The following is a 14,611-nucleotide window of genomic DNA, read 5'->3' on the forward strand; positions in this document are numbered from 1 at the left end:
CCTACTGCTTTTCTATTCGTAATGCCTCACTCTATCACACTGACTCCTTTGAAACAAATGGAAGGGTTGCTGGTGTGCTGATAATTACATGTCATCATAAAATAATGGCCCAAGTCATATTTTTGTCAAGCTTGTCAAAAAACTAAATAAACTGAATCAAATATTTGGTTTATTTTTTATCTCTGTTCTGAAAACCTGAGAAAAAATATGACATAGGCCATTATTTTTAGAGGGTTATAATATTTAATATGGATATATACACAGGTTGTTAAAGTCAGATTATCCACAAACCCATTGTCAAAAGTTTGGCATGTTGATGTAAAGTAATAATAACAACAACAACAATTATTAGCTATTGTTATTATTATTATTATTATTATTATTATTATTATTATTATTATGACTGAGGTAAACGTTAGTTTGTGGTAATCTTGCTGATGATGTTGGTGGTTCCATAATCTTTGATTAATAAAAAAAAAGTAAAGTAAAACAGATCCAGAAAGATCATCCTGTGGTCTGACAAAAGAAAGATTTAAATCATTGTAGAAATCATGAATTCAATTTGTCTTTTCTGCTTTGAGAAGAGAGAGTGTCTGACTTGTTTTCTTTGTTCAGTTCAGCCAGGATGTGCATTTGTATGGAGCTGCATCAGTACACATGGCAAACACATGAGCGAGGACCCTAAAGGGGATGGTAAGATGCAGGAAAGACCTTGTTTATTTCAGTGAAATTTTGCTGACCTACAATGTGCATGGTTTAAATCAGCACTGGCTCTTTTTTTCTGGATGCTAAACTGCCCGATTTATAAGTTTATGTAACTATTTACCACATTATGAAAGGAAAATATCATAAAGCTGATATAGGGTCGTTAAGTGGCTGAAGTCCACAATCCTGCAATTTTTAAAACGTTTTGTTTTTAAAGCTTTTTAGTGGTATAATTCCTTCCCAAATACTTAAATAAGTTGTTTGATAAACAAAACTTCCGGCGGGGGCGGGGCGCCCCTCTGGTCTTGGAGGGCCACTTTCGTGGGGGACGGGTGCGCCTGCCCGCGTCGGCGGCCGGGGCGGCTCTGTCTCTCTGGGCAGGCTGGCCCCCTGCCGGGTGGGGGTCGTTGGCCTGAAGGGTGAGGGCCTCCTGGCCGCGTGTCCGGCCCGGACCGGGTGGCCGGGGATTGCCTGGGTCGCGGTCCGCCGCCGCGGGATCCCTGGCTGCTTCTTTCCGCGCCGTGGGGGCCCCGCCCGCGGGCCCCCTCGGCCGCCGCCGGGTGGGGGGGGGGCCTCGCAGGCGGTGGGTTGCCTCCCTCCTACTTCTCCCCTCTGTGGGGTTGCCGGTGGCCTGGGTTCCGGGCTCTTCCTTGTCGGCCTCTGGTCTCGCGGGTGGCGGGGTTGCTCCCCCCCCTCCCCCACTATAGATACACTTCAGGTGGAGCTTTGTTTGGTTTATTACACACACACACACACACACACACACACACACACACACACACACACACACACACACACACACATACACACATATAGTCATTTAGTCACATGCATACACACACACACACACACACACACACACACACACACACACACACACACACATGCATGATCATATACATACACACACACACACACACATAGACATACACACTGGCTTGTTCACCTGCATGCTGGCTCTCTAGTTTTTGGGTTTAGGTAGCGGTAGCGATAGCTTAGCTCAGACTGCGATCAGATCTCAAGATTTAGGTCGATTGCTGTTCGTGTTTTGGATGGCTCCGTGCCGGTTTCGTGCTTTGTTTGTGGTTTTTTGTTGCAGATTTCCAGTGCTTGACGTGTGTCTCCGTGATAAACAAAACTTCCCTTCTCATCACTGTCCCTCCATCGACATAGAGCATTGGACTTGTTAGAAATGTGTTCCCTGCACCAGATTAAAAATGTATATATTTTTTTAACAATGAAGAAATCTGAAAAGGAAGAAGCTGGTATAGATAATTGATGGATGGAGAATTTAAAAGCTTAAATTGTATATAATATTTAACTTATTCACTTTTATCAGTTGAAAATATCATTTCAAATATTTTTTCATGCCTTCATTTAACATACACAACATACATTTAAAAACATGTCATTCTCTTTTGGTTTTTAAGAAGATGGTTTATAAAACTATTTTTGAAGCTTATGAGTGCGATTGACTATCTGTTAATGTTTCTTTACTTTTCTGTTGTTTCTTTGTCTTTTGTTGTTTCTTTGCTTTTCTGTTGTTTCTTTGCTTTTCTATTGTCTCTTTGGTTTTCTGGCAGTTGGTAGCCAAAAAAAGAAAGTTGGATAGGCTTTTATAAGCAGTTTGCTTCTGCCTATGCCTTTTCAGTCATTGTTCAACACATGATCATTGGGTTTGTGTGAAATGTCAATGCTGTGCACAATGTTTTTTGGTGTTGTGTTGTTTTTGTGTTGTCATGATTGAATAAACTTCATTCAAATTCAAAATGTATATTATTGTATCTACCTCTGTCTGTACTTCGACATCCCCGTGGAACTGGTCAACCCCTCAGATGTCGGTTTTTCCCGGTGTTCCTGAACGCACCGTGGGGCAGGCTTCCACAGGAAGTGACGTAGGCGGCGCGGTGGTTAAAAACAAACCCGCAGTTGTGTTGATGTCTCCACCTGTAGGAGCAGCCTCCCTCAAAGCTTTTATTTATCCTCCTTTACACAAGGCTGCGTGAAGCAGAACTACACCGGAGATGGAGTTGTCTTCTCTTATAAAGAAAATCGGTAGGATATACTGCCTGCTGGTTAAAAGAAACTGACTTTTTCCAGAATGATGTTACCAAAGTGAGCCGCTTTCATGCTAGTCTACATTAGCATATTTATTAAGTAATACTTCCCCCCCTGTGTTCGTTATTGATTGCTGTTACAATACTAAAAACTACTAAAAATAGATAAAAAACAACTTTCTTTAGTATTTAAAAACTGGTACACGTAACGAGCCGTTTATAATACATGCTCAGTATCTATTCGCCTAAAGTTCACTAATGTATGTTGTGATTTTAATGGTTTCTTCTCATATTCACATCTTAGGTCACTCACTGGTGGAGATAAGAGTGCGAGCATTGAAAAGCATCTTATGTAAACTGGACCATTCCCTTATCTCTGTAACTGACATCGTCCAAGAGAAGATGCTGTTTGTTTATCTCCTGGAGTGGTTTAATTTCCCCGAGGTGCCCATGCAGGAGGAAGTGCTGGGACTGCTCTTAACTCTATCTAAAGTAAGTATGCATAGGTCATATTTGTTCACTGATAATATTTATACAGCTTATGAAATGCCATATTTACACTGAATATGCAGGAGTATTTTGTTATTGTAAAGAAATGATGCAGACAGTGGATATGAAATATTAGATGTGTCAGTCTCTTACAAAAATATACAAAGACAGTACTGACATTGACAGTTAGCGACTGTTGAATTAATCAGTTATGGTAAAGACAAGCCGTATCCCTGTCATCCACATCCAGTCATTGACTGTAAGTACACATTGAAGTGCAGTTAAACACCCCGTGAGTTAATTGGTGGTGCTTTCCAGTCGGCATCTAAATGTGAACCCCATATGAGCTAAAAGCAGTTAGAAAGTGGGTCCCACATGGGTTTGTTTGCAGCTTCAATGGTGGTCCTACCCGTGTTTGCCCATGTAGACTGAGGTTTTTTAGATGGAGCCCAGCTGCTTCATTTTCTAATTTAGGGCATATGTTAATGAAACTATATCGGACCCAAACAATTTGCGCCTTTCATAGCTCATGCCCATTTAATACACTTGAATCCCTCATTGAGCCACATATATTTGGCACACGTGAGCCTCTCATTTGGGGCCTTCGATTCTGGAACCATATGGGACCCATGCCACTTTCCCATTTCAAGCCAGAGCCCACTCTGTGCCAATGGAGCTCACTTTAAATCCAGATGGGCCCACATGGACATCCTGGCTGGGTTTTTCACAACCCAAGTGTTAATAAACAATAAAAGAGGAAAGTTATGATATTAAGAATAATCCTTACTAAGTCCGAAAGTTGAAACAGTTATAGCCTACTTTTTATTTATTTATTTTTTTTAAATCAGACTACGTTGTGCATTCTGATTTTGCAGTGTGGTTGTGGTCACTTCAAATTTCCCAGATACTAAATCTGTTCATAAACTTTACATAAACGTGTATTTGACTATGAGGAGATTTGCCTTGTGACATTTTAAAAGAAACTCCAGTTGTTCAAGTATTCTTCTTTTTTTTTGTGTGAATATTCTTTTGTTGTGTTGTCTTCCAAGCATCCAAGTGCAGCCCAGATGCTGAGAGATGTTGGGGCGGTTGACTTTCTCACTCAACTATCTCCTAATGTGGAGCCCAGACTGCGAGCTGTCATTGATGGAACCCTGGACCAGCTGTTCCAGCTTCCTGAGCTACTCCCCAGTCATTCAGCTGTCTACTCGCATGGACCACATTGTACAACTCCAACAGGTGTTGCTGAGCTGAACTGACTATTTGTTTGTGTTGAGAACCTGTCATTTCAATTCTTATATTCCAGACAAGAAAGCTGCCTTCTTACTTTTCAAGCCCTTATAGCATAAGAGAAACATATGTCCCTTGAGTAAAAGATCTGCTGTCTTTTCTGCAGTTGGTCCACTAGAACAAAGTTTGCCTAAATTGGGTTATTTCCACAAGAGCATGCCCAGCAGCACAGACGTACCACCTCAGAGGATAGCAGGTGAACTTAACTCATAATCTGTCACTTCTCTGTAAATACTATAAATCTGAATACATGGATCATCTTTGACTTGTTTCATTGCTCACTTTTCTGCAGTAAATGAATCTGTGCGATGTCTGAAGTTTTCTGTATTTCCCTGGCTGACTTTGACAAGCACCGACAGGCACATACTTTCTTCAAATGAAAGGTAAGAACCCATACAATTATCTTTAGTATTCTTTAACTTTTTCTATGATTTATTCAACTTCTGGCACACCACAGTTTCCAAGTTACTGACCCCCCCCCCCCCCCCAACAAAAAATACAATTTTTTTTTTTTGTCTTGCTCTTCTAACACAGTAGAGTTAATTCTGTGGTTTCTTCATTCAGTGTAATTTCTGTGTTATTAATTTGTGAAGTTAAATAACAAGGTATTGGATATATGATCTTTGCTTCCTTTGAAACAGCTCTCTTGGGAGCACGAATCCCAACCTGGTGCGAACAACATGTGAGCTTCTATGTGATGTCATCATGCAGGACTTTCCAGCAGAGATCTTCCTACAAAGGCCCGGTATTGTAAAGGTACTATTACATGACTATTACATGTTTCTGCACTGATAGTAGTAGTTTTGTTCATGGGCAAAGATGTATTCATATTTATATCACTTAATCTTTTTAAAAAAGGAAGAAACTCTTTCAAATAGAATGAGGTCCAAACTGATTTCAATTCCTATATTTTCCCTCATTTATTTTCTATGAGGTTATACTGATCTGAAATGTGTGATATCACACGTTATTGATGATCTGTACCAAGTTATCAATATTTTTACAATCTTTTGACTTGACTTGACTTAAACCATCTGGAATGGGTTTGAAAAAAAGATGGTGAGTGATATTTGAGATGCTTTGACTTTTTCCCTCCTGGTTTCTGGCATGCTGCCTAGTGTTTATGTCCATCACATCATTTAAACTAGATGAAGTGGATTATTTTATCATTTGGGTAGATTGTGGATTTTTGCTGTGGGATTATAGTTTGGTTATGTTGCACCTCGTCTAGGATGGAAAAGTCCTTGTTTAATCTCTTTTCTCTGAGATCTTTTTTAGTATCAGTGCTACAAGCTAACAACTGCCAAACTTCTGTGTTTTTCTTCCTTTTCTCTCTTTTTTTTGAGGAATTTAAACAGCCCTGGGGTCTTCAACTGAAGTTCTGCAATGAGTTTCCGCATTTGACATTCACCACATAATTCTCTCTTTATATCTGTATGAGAGCGCCTTCACTTTTGATGTTTCCAATTTCATGACAGAAACAACGTTTATTTATTATTTGAGCCTTCTTTTTCAGTGGCATGCACTGATTGTAGAGGCATGAGCAACTGCGAGCATTATTATTTTGTTAATAAAGTAGTGCATAAAATTACATTGCTCTCAGGGTGCATTAGCATACTATCAGCCAGCAGTCTCATCTTCAAAAGAATTAATTTTTGAAAGTTTTTTTTTTTTCTTTGTGTGGTTTTACAAGGCCGTCATTTGAGCCACTACTGCTATTAAGCAAAATTAGAAGAACTGAATTTTGAAACATGACATTATTAGCAAAAGAGGGCAAGAAATCGGAACTTGGAACAAATTACTGCGTCAATGATTCAATTTTCATTAGCTTATCTTTACTTTTTGAACTGTATTACAGCTTTTCTGTCACTTTCAGAGTTTAAGTATTTTTAATACATTGCCAAGAAAAAAAAAATTCAAATTGGTCATGCCTTCTTGGTCCATAACCCTGGTTGAAAGTAATATAATGCCGTGATATCTCCTCCTTCTGTTTTTAGAACCTTCTGTCTCTGCTGCGGCTGAGTTCAGGTAAAGGTGAGGCGAGCTTCCTCTACTCGTCTGCTCTTTCCTGCCTGCGGCAGCTTTGTGTGGGGCTGAGGCGGAGACTGCGCTTTCATCGAGATCCAGGCTTCTACTCTGCAAAGCAAGGTAGCATGCCTGATTAAACCTCAAGTGTAGACTTTACACGGGCATTTTCAAATGTGGATACCAGGTAGAGACTGTGGTTATCAATTATTTTTGCATCCTTGTATCTTTTGCAAGGTTGTAAGATGTATTCTATGACTCCCTAATCCCTTTTTTCTTTTTCCTTTTTTTCTGGCTGTGTAGATGCGGTGTCGCAGAACTCATCCTTCTCTCACAACCAGGACGTTCTGGGGACCCAGCGATCGCAGGCCTCCTCTCCCGGGACAGAGTGCTCGCCTCGGCCTTCTGTGGTGGGGCGTACAGCTCTCAGAGCTAGGGGGGACGGCCAAGACGGGGATGCAGCCTCAAACAGGTATGTGCAAGGGCAGTTTTATACAGGTATACAATCTATACAAAGGGAGAAAAAACCAGACTGTAGTCATTTTATGTAATGTTTTTTCTATATCTATTTGTGTTGTCTAGGGTATTCTTTCTGTGGGTGATCTTCATAAGGATATTGGCAATAAAAGTAGAGCTTCTGTTAGTTTGGCTTCTGTCACACTTCTAATGCAGACATGGCGTTATTTCTGTCTGTTTACTTTGTTCCTAAAATAACATTTTGATATGATTCAGTATTATGGCCAAACAGTTTATCAGACTTGAGAAGAGAATCCTATCATTTTTGTTTTATTGTAGAGATTTCAGTACAGTGGGGTTTTCTGCGGCTTTGATAAAGATATGATTGAAAATGACACGAGCACCTCAGAGAAGAAGATAAAGCAGTGTAAAGACCAGACACAAGGTCTGAGAAGGGTTTCTTTTTAACCTGAACAACACGAGGAGCCCTCGAGCACCCGGTCTGTAGTGTCTCAAATCGGTTTTCTTACTTTTGAAAGCAAATGTAGTTTCTTAATCCCCCTCAAACATAGCTGATAAGGTCACTCTTTGTATTTGACTGGTCCTAGAGCGGATCAGGAATTTAACTGTTGTCTGTCTTCATTTTTCTGTGATTGATTCAGTGGAAGCTCACAAAGAAGTGGAGCAGCAGTCCAGCCTCCCGGGCAAACCCTCCAGTCACCTGCGGATGTAGCTCACCTGGAGCTTCCTGACCTGGGCGTAGAGGACATCCTGGAGCTGCAGTTACAGCAGCTCACTGTGGCTCAGTTCGCTGTTGGCACGATGCAGCATGCCATCCCACTGCTGAGGACAGGTGGGATAACAGCGTAGCTGCTTTATGGCTTTCCTTTTGTCTTCCCTTACTGCTCGAGTAAACTTAAACTATTTTAAAATACCCTCACTCATGTTTACCTACTTGACAAAGTTCTATCCAGTGTTAGTGGATGTTGTCCAAAAAAAATCTCATCTGCTTGTGTTCTGTTTCTCTCCTCCTCTCAGAAGGTTTGCACGTGTACCACCGAGTTCTGGAGCTGCTGTGTGATGCCGTCCTCCTGCTCGGGGACAGTGTTTGCGAGCTGGTCTGGGACGATCGCAGCCTGGTGGGGATGGAGCTGGCAAGTCAACACAACTCATGACAGCCTCTTATGTAGATGAATGGATACACTTCACTGAAACGGGGAGCTGGGTTGGCCACCAGACAGTTTGCCACAGACGCACAACCATACGGTATTCAACTGTCAAGGAGAACTGTGGGCTTGTGATTGAGCTGAATGAATTATATTAGGTTACAAAGGCTTTCTGCTGGATACAAACAGCTTCACACACACTCATGCAAACTTTTTGGCTACCCTGGGGTTTATTCAAGATCAGAGTCGCTAGGTTAGTAAATGTCTTCATTTATTATGTGCATGAAGTCCACACAATACATTGTACTAAACAGGTTTTTTTTTTTTTTAACCATGCGTAATCATTTGTTATATTCCCTGGCAGTTAAGAGTATGCTCTTCTGCAGTGGGATATACACACTTGTCAAGCCTGGGCCCCTGTGGCTCTCTGCTGTTTAATACATGCCCAGAGTCGTGCAGCCTGAGAACTATTTTGTCATGTTTATGTGAAGATCAGCTTCTGTATGCCAAACCTCTTGGTTTTTCCTGTGGGAATGAACTGAACTGAACTGTGCAATGCACAGGGCATATACTGCCCCCTGCTGGCCAATGTCTACTTTTGTTCAATTTCCACATCTCGAACAAAGTGGCTGAGAATAGATTGTTCCAATTTATTCATACTGAGATAGGGTGGATCTGTATCTCTTCCCAAAATAACCCTGAAATCTGATTACATTCAATTCCTCAACCCCTGGAACGAACATTTCTTTTTTTTTTTTTTTTTTTTTTCATCTGGCTCCCAGCCAGTGAGCGTTTGAGTGTGTGAACATGCACAGATTGTGAGTACACTTGCATTTGTTGGTGTGTTTGTGGGGAATGTGGGCTTTTGTCTTTTGTTTCTGTCTGTTCATTTGTTTTGGTTGGCGTTTCTGTCTGTGTGTATTTTAGAAGGAAAAGCTGCAAACCTGCATGGAGCTACTGGGTGATATTCTCAGCTATCACGCCAGCTATTCACCAGACATTCCCAGCAGCTCTCAGGTTAACCACAGACTGGCCTACATAGGAACTGCCATATTTACCATTAGACTCTTGCAGACAATCCTCCCTCCTGAAAAGGTTTGTGTTTGTCCCTTTGCAAACAATTGTGGTATATTTAACATATTGTTCTCAACTTGAAAGTAAACTTCATGTCTTAACTTCACACAGGCTAGTGACAATCTCCCAGAAAGCACAGCAACTGCAATTTTCCACTTATGCCTGGACACATCATTAAAAAGTTTAATACCCAGCACGCAAGAGACAGCGGTGGCTTACCTGGAGCAGGTGAACACAGACAGCCACGATCTCTACAGGAGGGTTAACAGAGCTGGTCTTTGGATGGAATCAACGTGCAGCTTCCTCAAGGAAGTACAGGCTGAGGTAAAAGCTGCAGGACACGTTAGGTCAAGATAATGGTATATAGTTATACGAAGTCATGTTAAGTCATTACATCCAGCCACATTTCAACCCTTTTCTGTCGAAAGGGAGACAAGAACTGGTTGGAGTTATTAGAACTTGCAGACCAAGCTGCAGACGGACTTCCTTTTCACCAGCACTTGCCCATCATCAAAGAATGCGTTCGCATGTGTTCTTACCTGTGAGATGAGAATTATACCTTTTTCTTTTTTTATTGTGATGTAAATTCAATCATGGGTTCTGCTGTTTTAAATTTGCTGTATTTTCTCTCATCAGATGGAAGTTTGATCAACCCAGCCCCCTCCTCCAGACTGAGAGCCAGAAACTCTTCCTGAAGCTGCTGTCTCATCCTTCACTGCCTGTCAAGCTGGAAACATATGAATGCACTTTAAACCTGGTCAAGGTTAGAGCAAGCCATCTTATAGACAGCCATTGTTTAAATGAATATAGAGGGTCAAGGCTGAAACAGACCAGCCTGATGTAGCCTAAACGTGGTCCTGTTTGGTGAGGCATCCATATGTAAATAAGGACGATGAAGATGGATGAATCACAGGCTTTAGACAGCCTGCTATAAAAAGCCCACTTGACATTTGAAATCAGTCTTTCTTTTCATTTTACCAATCACTGTCTAGAATAGAAAGTGAACTGAAAGTCAAGAATGCGAGCCCGGGTGAGAGGATAGCGATAATTTACAATATGCTCTTGTGTGATTACATGTATCCCCGTAGGACTGCCTTGGCATCCAGAATGTGTCACGTCAAGAAGCGGCAGCGTGCGCCGGCGTTAACTTTCTCCTCCACCACAGGGTGCTCTATGAAATAAGCACTTTTGGACTCCAGGACTCTACAGGAAAGGTCACTGGGCTTAGTTCCTCTTTGTGCTTTCAAAAGTATTTCAGAGTTGTAGACTTTTTAGATGTCTGAGTAAGGTTACTCTTTTCACATCTTTTATGTTTTAGTGGAGGTAACGTGTGCTTGTGAAAACAATGGTATAGGGAATTCTTTATCCTGTGCAAATACTTTTTTAAAAAGCTCTCACTTAACGTACTTGCCAGTAGATGTTTCGCCGGCATTGTACCTTTACAAATTCAACAATTTACCTGTGATCTATAGGTGAACGCTGCTGCCAAGGATATCCTTCTATTCCTGCTCAAGGGACGATTGATGATGACAGCGTCAACCTGGGACAGATTCAATGAGGCCCTTTACCCCGTCATACCCATCTTACAGGTGTCTTTCTCATTATAAATGCTCTGCAGTATTTATTTATTTATTCTGCCGAGCTCTTAAAGCAGCATCATGTTTGAAACTTACTTCATTGTATTTATTGAGGGAGAAAGCGGTGCGTGTTCTCCACTATCAAAGCAGCTATTATCAGAAGCTCAATATTAAGCGCTCCTGGACCACAAAGACTGCATATTGAGCTGCCAGTGAGAAAAATTTGTTATTATCTAATTTGCATATTCTTTGTTATATTGTTTTCCTTTTTGGATGGAAGAAACAAACTTTTATTAATTGCTCTGTTTCAGGCAACAGAAAGCCAGGAAATTCCTCATGAATATACATGAGATTTTGACTAGGCTGTCAAGTGTGATTTAATTCAAGGAGAGCATTCAGAGATGGGCCAGCCATGTCAAGAAGAGATAAAATGAAACTACCCTTAATCAAAGTGATGCAGATTTTATTTACTGCTGCACTGCTTAGCCGGAATTCCCCAACGTTCACTCCTTTGTTTGTGAAGCCAGTCTGAGAATTGCACGTGCATCTCTGTGTGTCTGTGGCAGGGTTACGCCAGCACTGAAGAGTCATTTGGAAACTGTGTCCTGCTGATAAGTGACACGTCGGATGTAGCTGAGGCAAGAGACGCCGTGTTCCCGAACACAGCTAAGCTAAAATCAGCACTCCGACTCCTTTTCACTAAACAGCCCACGTGAGTCAGAGTTCAGGATCTGCTTATTGTCTGTGTTTATTTGGTCATTATGTGCTCAGATAGGAGCAAATGTGTGTGTGTGTTGTTTTTTTTCCTCAAAATGGTGTCGTCTGCATACCTTTTTGTTCGGGTATCTTTCTTTGTGTGAAGTTGTCGGAGGAGTTTGAGGTTTGCACACCTGAATATTTTTCTGTTCAACATTTTTGTCGGACATATTTTAACTGTATGTAGCTGTCAGTTAATGTGCTCATTAAGTCATCTAAATTCTCTGTGAGGCCGTGTAAAAGTGCTTCCCATCAGGTCCCAGTCTATGAATATTGATAGAGATGGAAATTAACACCAGTGGAGCCCTAGTAAATGTTGGCAGCAGCTAATAGATTTGTCTGCCCTGCCAGACATTCATTTTAGTGTGGATTGCATGTGAAGCTGGTCACATTTTTAAGCATTTACACGTTGCTTTGACACAGCAATCAAGTCAATTTGTTATTTAATAAAATCACAGTAGGATTTTCAGCGAAATCCTCGACTACAAGCTGGACTAATTTTTGGCATTTATCCTTATTTACAGTGTAAGAATAACAGCAGTGCAACAGATTCTGCCTCACCTCAACCGGGGTGAAGATGCAAACACCAGCAGACCAAATGTGGATCAGTCAGTGATTTCTTCCCTCCCCAACCTGTTCTGCTTAAGAGACCCTGTAGACGTCAAGCTTGACAGCAGCAACAAGTCGGTGTTAAAGGTATGAAAGCTCATACGCAAGGATTACAACCGATTGATTTGTGTACAGTCAGACAGCTTATTAAATGTGCTGAATTTTGGTTAGGTGGAGTCAGTGGAGAAGCTTTTTGGTATCCTGGACTCAGACACTGTTGACATCTCCCTCAGAAGATCGGCTGCAGAACAGCTGTCGGTTGTGCTGCAAGGTGGGGTGCATGTAAAGGACAGCAATGTTGATAATCGGTATTAAAATCTCCCCAATGTCGTTGTCCTGATGTTTTTAACCCCGCTCTTTGCATGCAGACTGTGAGGGAGGTTTAAAACCTCCCTCACAGTCTGCTTTAAGAACTTCTCTCTAAATCAGATCAGAGGATGCATAGAGAAGTTTGTTTCAGTGGGAAGTACTGACAGCAGTTAAATTTAGGGTCCCATTCAGCCCTTGCATTTTGTAGTCTGTTCCATGGTTGTTAACTTCCAGCAAATGTGAGAGTTGGATAATGCAACTGAAAAATGTACTGGCAGAATTTAGTTACTCCCAATCAAATTGTTGATTTTCTCTCTTGATTTTCTCTCTTGTCTGCAGCAGAAGTGCGTTTTGAAATGTTGTTCACATAATAAAAGGAAAAGTAACTTTTAAAAGTTTGTTTGACTGATGGATTTTCCCCTTGTGAAAACTACAATTTGCAAATATTGCAAAAGTGTCTTCCTACTTCAATATTTTGGACGAATGGGAAAAGAAAATACTCAACAGTTATGCAAATCTTTTTCATCCTATATTGAATTACTTTCCTTTTTCCCCTGCAGATATGACAATGCACCCAGTGCTGAAGAATCTTGGCATAACAAATAAAGTAGTTTCTTTTATTACAGAGAGTGTAAATGGCAACAAGGTAAAAACAAACAGTTTTGGCAAAGTGTTGAATAGATGTTTAGTGAATGAATTGTTGTTGAAAGCTAAAATAATGAACCCTGAAACTTGTAAATGGAGTGACATGTGCTCCCATTTGGGTACATGGACTTGATCTGTGCTTGTGTGAGGGCATGTGGAGGAAAGCCACCGAGGCGTGAATGATAGGAGTATGACATGCCTTGTGTTAATAGAGTCAGACAGGCGCTGGTCAGCGGTGATTTCTGCCCTCCAGTGACTACAGTCTGCTGATCATTCTCAGCCCGGGAATTAGAAAATGCCAGGGGTTGTTTCCAACATGTACATCTGCATAGAGATTGGAGGTCTGGGCTACAGGAATTAAACTTGGCCTACGTAAGAAGCGTGTCTTTAGGTCATATTTATTCTGAGTCCCAATCGCTTGCGACAAGGCATCAAATGTTGCTTCATTTTATGTAAATTGACACGATGTCCTCCGTCTTTGTATGCAACAGATACAGAATGTGTGTGTGTGTCAATGTCTTCCCTGCAATTAAAACCCAACTGAGTATGTTACTGTTTTACTCAGAGCTTGGATTGTCTGCTGGAGCCGTGCATGTGCATCTTAAGAAAGCTGGTGTACGCTGATCCGTCTCTGAGGCACAGCCTGGCGCAGCACAACCTCCTGCTCCTCACGCTGCTCAGGGGTATGCTCACAAGACGACTCATTAAGTAACAGTGAAACACAATGTGTGGAGTAGCTCTGGGGCCAAGTTTCAAGTCACCCACTGATGCATAGCTTTTAAACATGCTGTCACATGATAGTAAATGTTATGTATTACAGTATGATGCAACGTGTTGCTGTGGAGCGCAGCTTAATGCTGCTATAGTTCTGACAGGGCATTTTAAATGTTGTTAATAAACAGAGCAGCTCAAATATTTGTTATATGTCGTATTTCTTAGTTTCTAAATGTTTTCTAAATGTTTTCTAAATGTAATATCTATACGTTTCATTCCACTCACCTTTGTGTTATTTAATCTAATGTAGACAGAAAGCTTAACTATCGAGAAATTAGCGCGAAGGAATATTAGTCATTTTCACACATTGATTACACCACATTAGCACAATAATAATTCAAAAGAAAAAAAAGACCACCTGCTCCCATTTGGTCTTTCATGCAGACTAAACAGAGGATGCTCAGTTCTGCGTCACTGTGCTCTCACACCCACCAAGCTGCCATTGTGGGATCAGCTGAGTGACAACACTATTGTTAGTAAAGCGATGTGTTGAATCACACCTTCCACTTCAAACCGATGTGCTAATTCGACTTTTGCGACTACTCCACTTTTGGCTCCGAAGCCCCCCAACCTTCTTGCATTCTGCGTGTGACATCACCAGCAGGACCGTCAGTCCTGTCGTCAGTAGGCAGGGAGAAGGGCTAGCATGGAAAGTTTATTATGAATAAATACAAGGTTT

At 41.2% G+C, this 14,611-nt stretch overlaps 1 protein-coding gene across 1 annotated transcript in view; it reads left to right on the forward strand.

Moving 5' to 3' along the window:
* Window positions 1–2,634: 2,634 nt before the first annotated feature.
* rttn (rotatin) overlaps window positions 2,635–14,611 on the forward strand; it is a 35,100-nt gene continuing 23,123 nt past the window's right edge. The window contains exons 1-21 of the mRNA XM_061713183.1: window positions 2,635–2,760; window positions 3,067–3,254; window positions 4,301–4,490; window positions 4,648–4,737; window positions 4,834–4,924; window positions 5,183–5,297; window positions 6,539–6,689; window positions 6,870–7,038; window positions 7,685–7,875; window positions 8,061–8,176; window positions 9,116–9,283; window positions 9,374–9,586; window positions 9,691–9,803; window positions 9,899–10,025; window positions 10,351–10,476; window positions 10,735–10,851; window positions 11,406–11,551; window positions 12,120–12,291; window positions 12,376–12,475; window positions 13,074–13,159; window positions 13,724–13,841. Of these exons, the coding sequence (XP_061569167.1) occupies window positions 2,730–2,760; window positions 3,067–3,254; window positions 4,301–4,490; window positions 4,648–4,737; window positions 4,834–4,924; window positions 5,183–5,297; window positions 6,539–6,689; window positions 6,870–7,038; window positions 7,685–7,875; window positions 8,061–8,176; window positions 9,116–9,283; window positions 9,374–9,586; window positions 9,691–9,803; window positions 9,899–10,025; window positions 10,351–10,476; window positions 10,735–10,851; window positions 11,406–11,551; window positions 12,120–12,291; window positions 12,376–12,475; window positions 13,074–13,159; window positions 13,724–13,841 (2,818 nt within the window). The 5' untranslated portion in view covers window positions 2,635–2,729. The remainder of the gene's footprint in view (window positions 2,761–3,066; window positions 3,255–4,300; window positions 4,491–4,647; window positions 4,738–4,833; window positions 4,925–5,182; window positions 5,298–6,538; window positions 6,690–6,869; window positions 7,039–7,684; window positions 7,876–8,060; window positions 8,177–9,115; window positions 9,284–9,373; window positions 9,587–9,690; window positions 9,804–9,898; window positions 10,026–10,350; window positions 10,477–10,734; window positions 10,852–11,405; window positions 11,552–12,119; window positions 12,292–12,375; window positions 12,476–13,073; window positions 13,160–13,723; window positions 13,842–14,611) is intronic.

This window comes from Cololabis saira, chromosome 22, assembly GCF_033807715.1.
Source record: "Cololabis saira isolate AMF1-May2022 chromosome 22, fColSai1.1, whole genome shotgun sequence".
Taxonomy (NCBI): domain Eukaryota; kingdom Metazoa; phylum Chordata; class Actinopteri; order Beloniformes; family Belonidae; genus Cololabis; species Cololabis saira.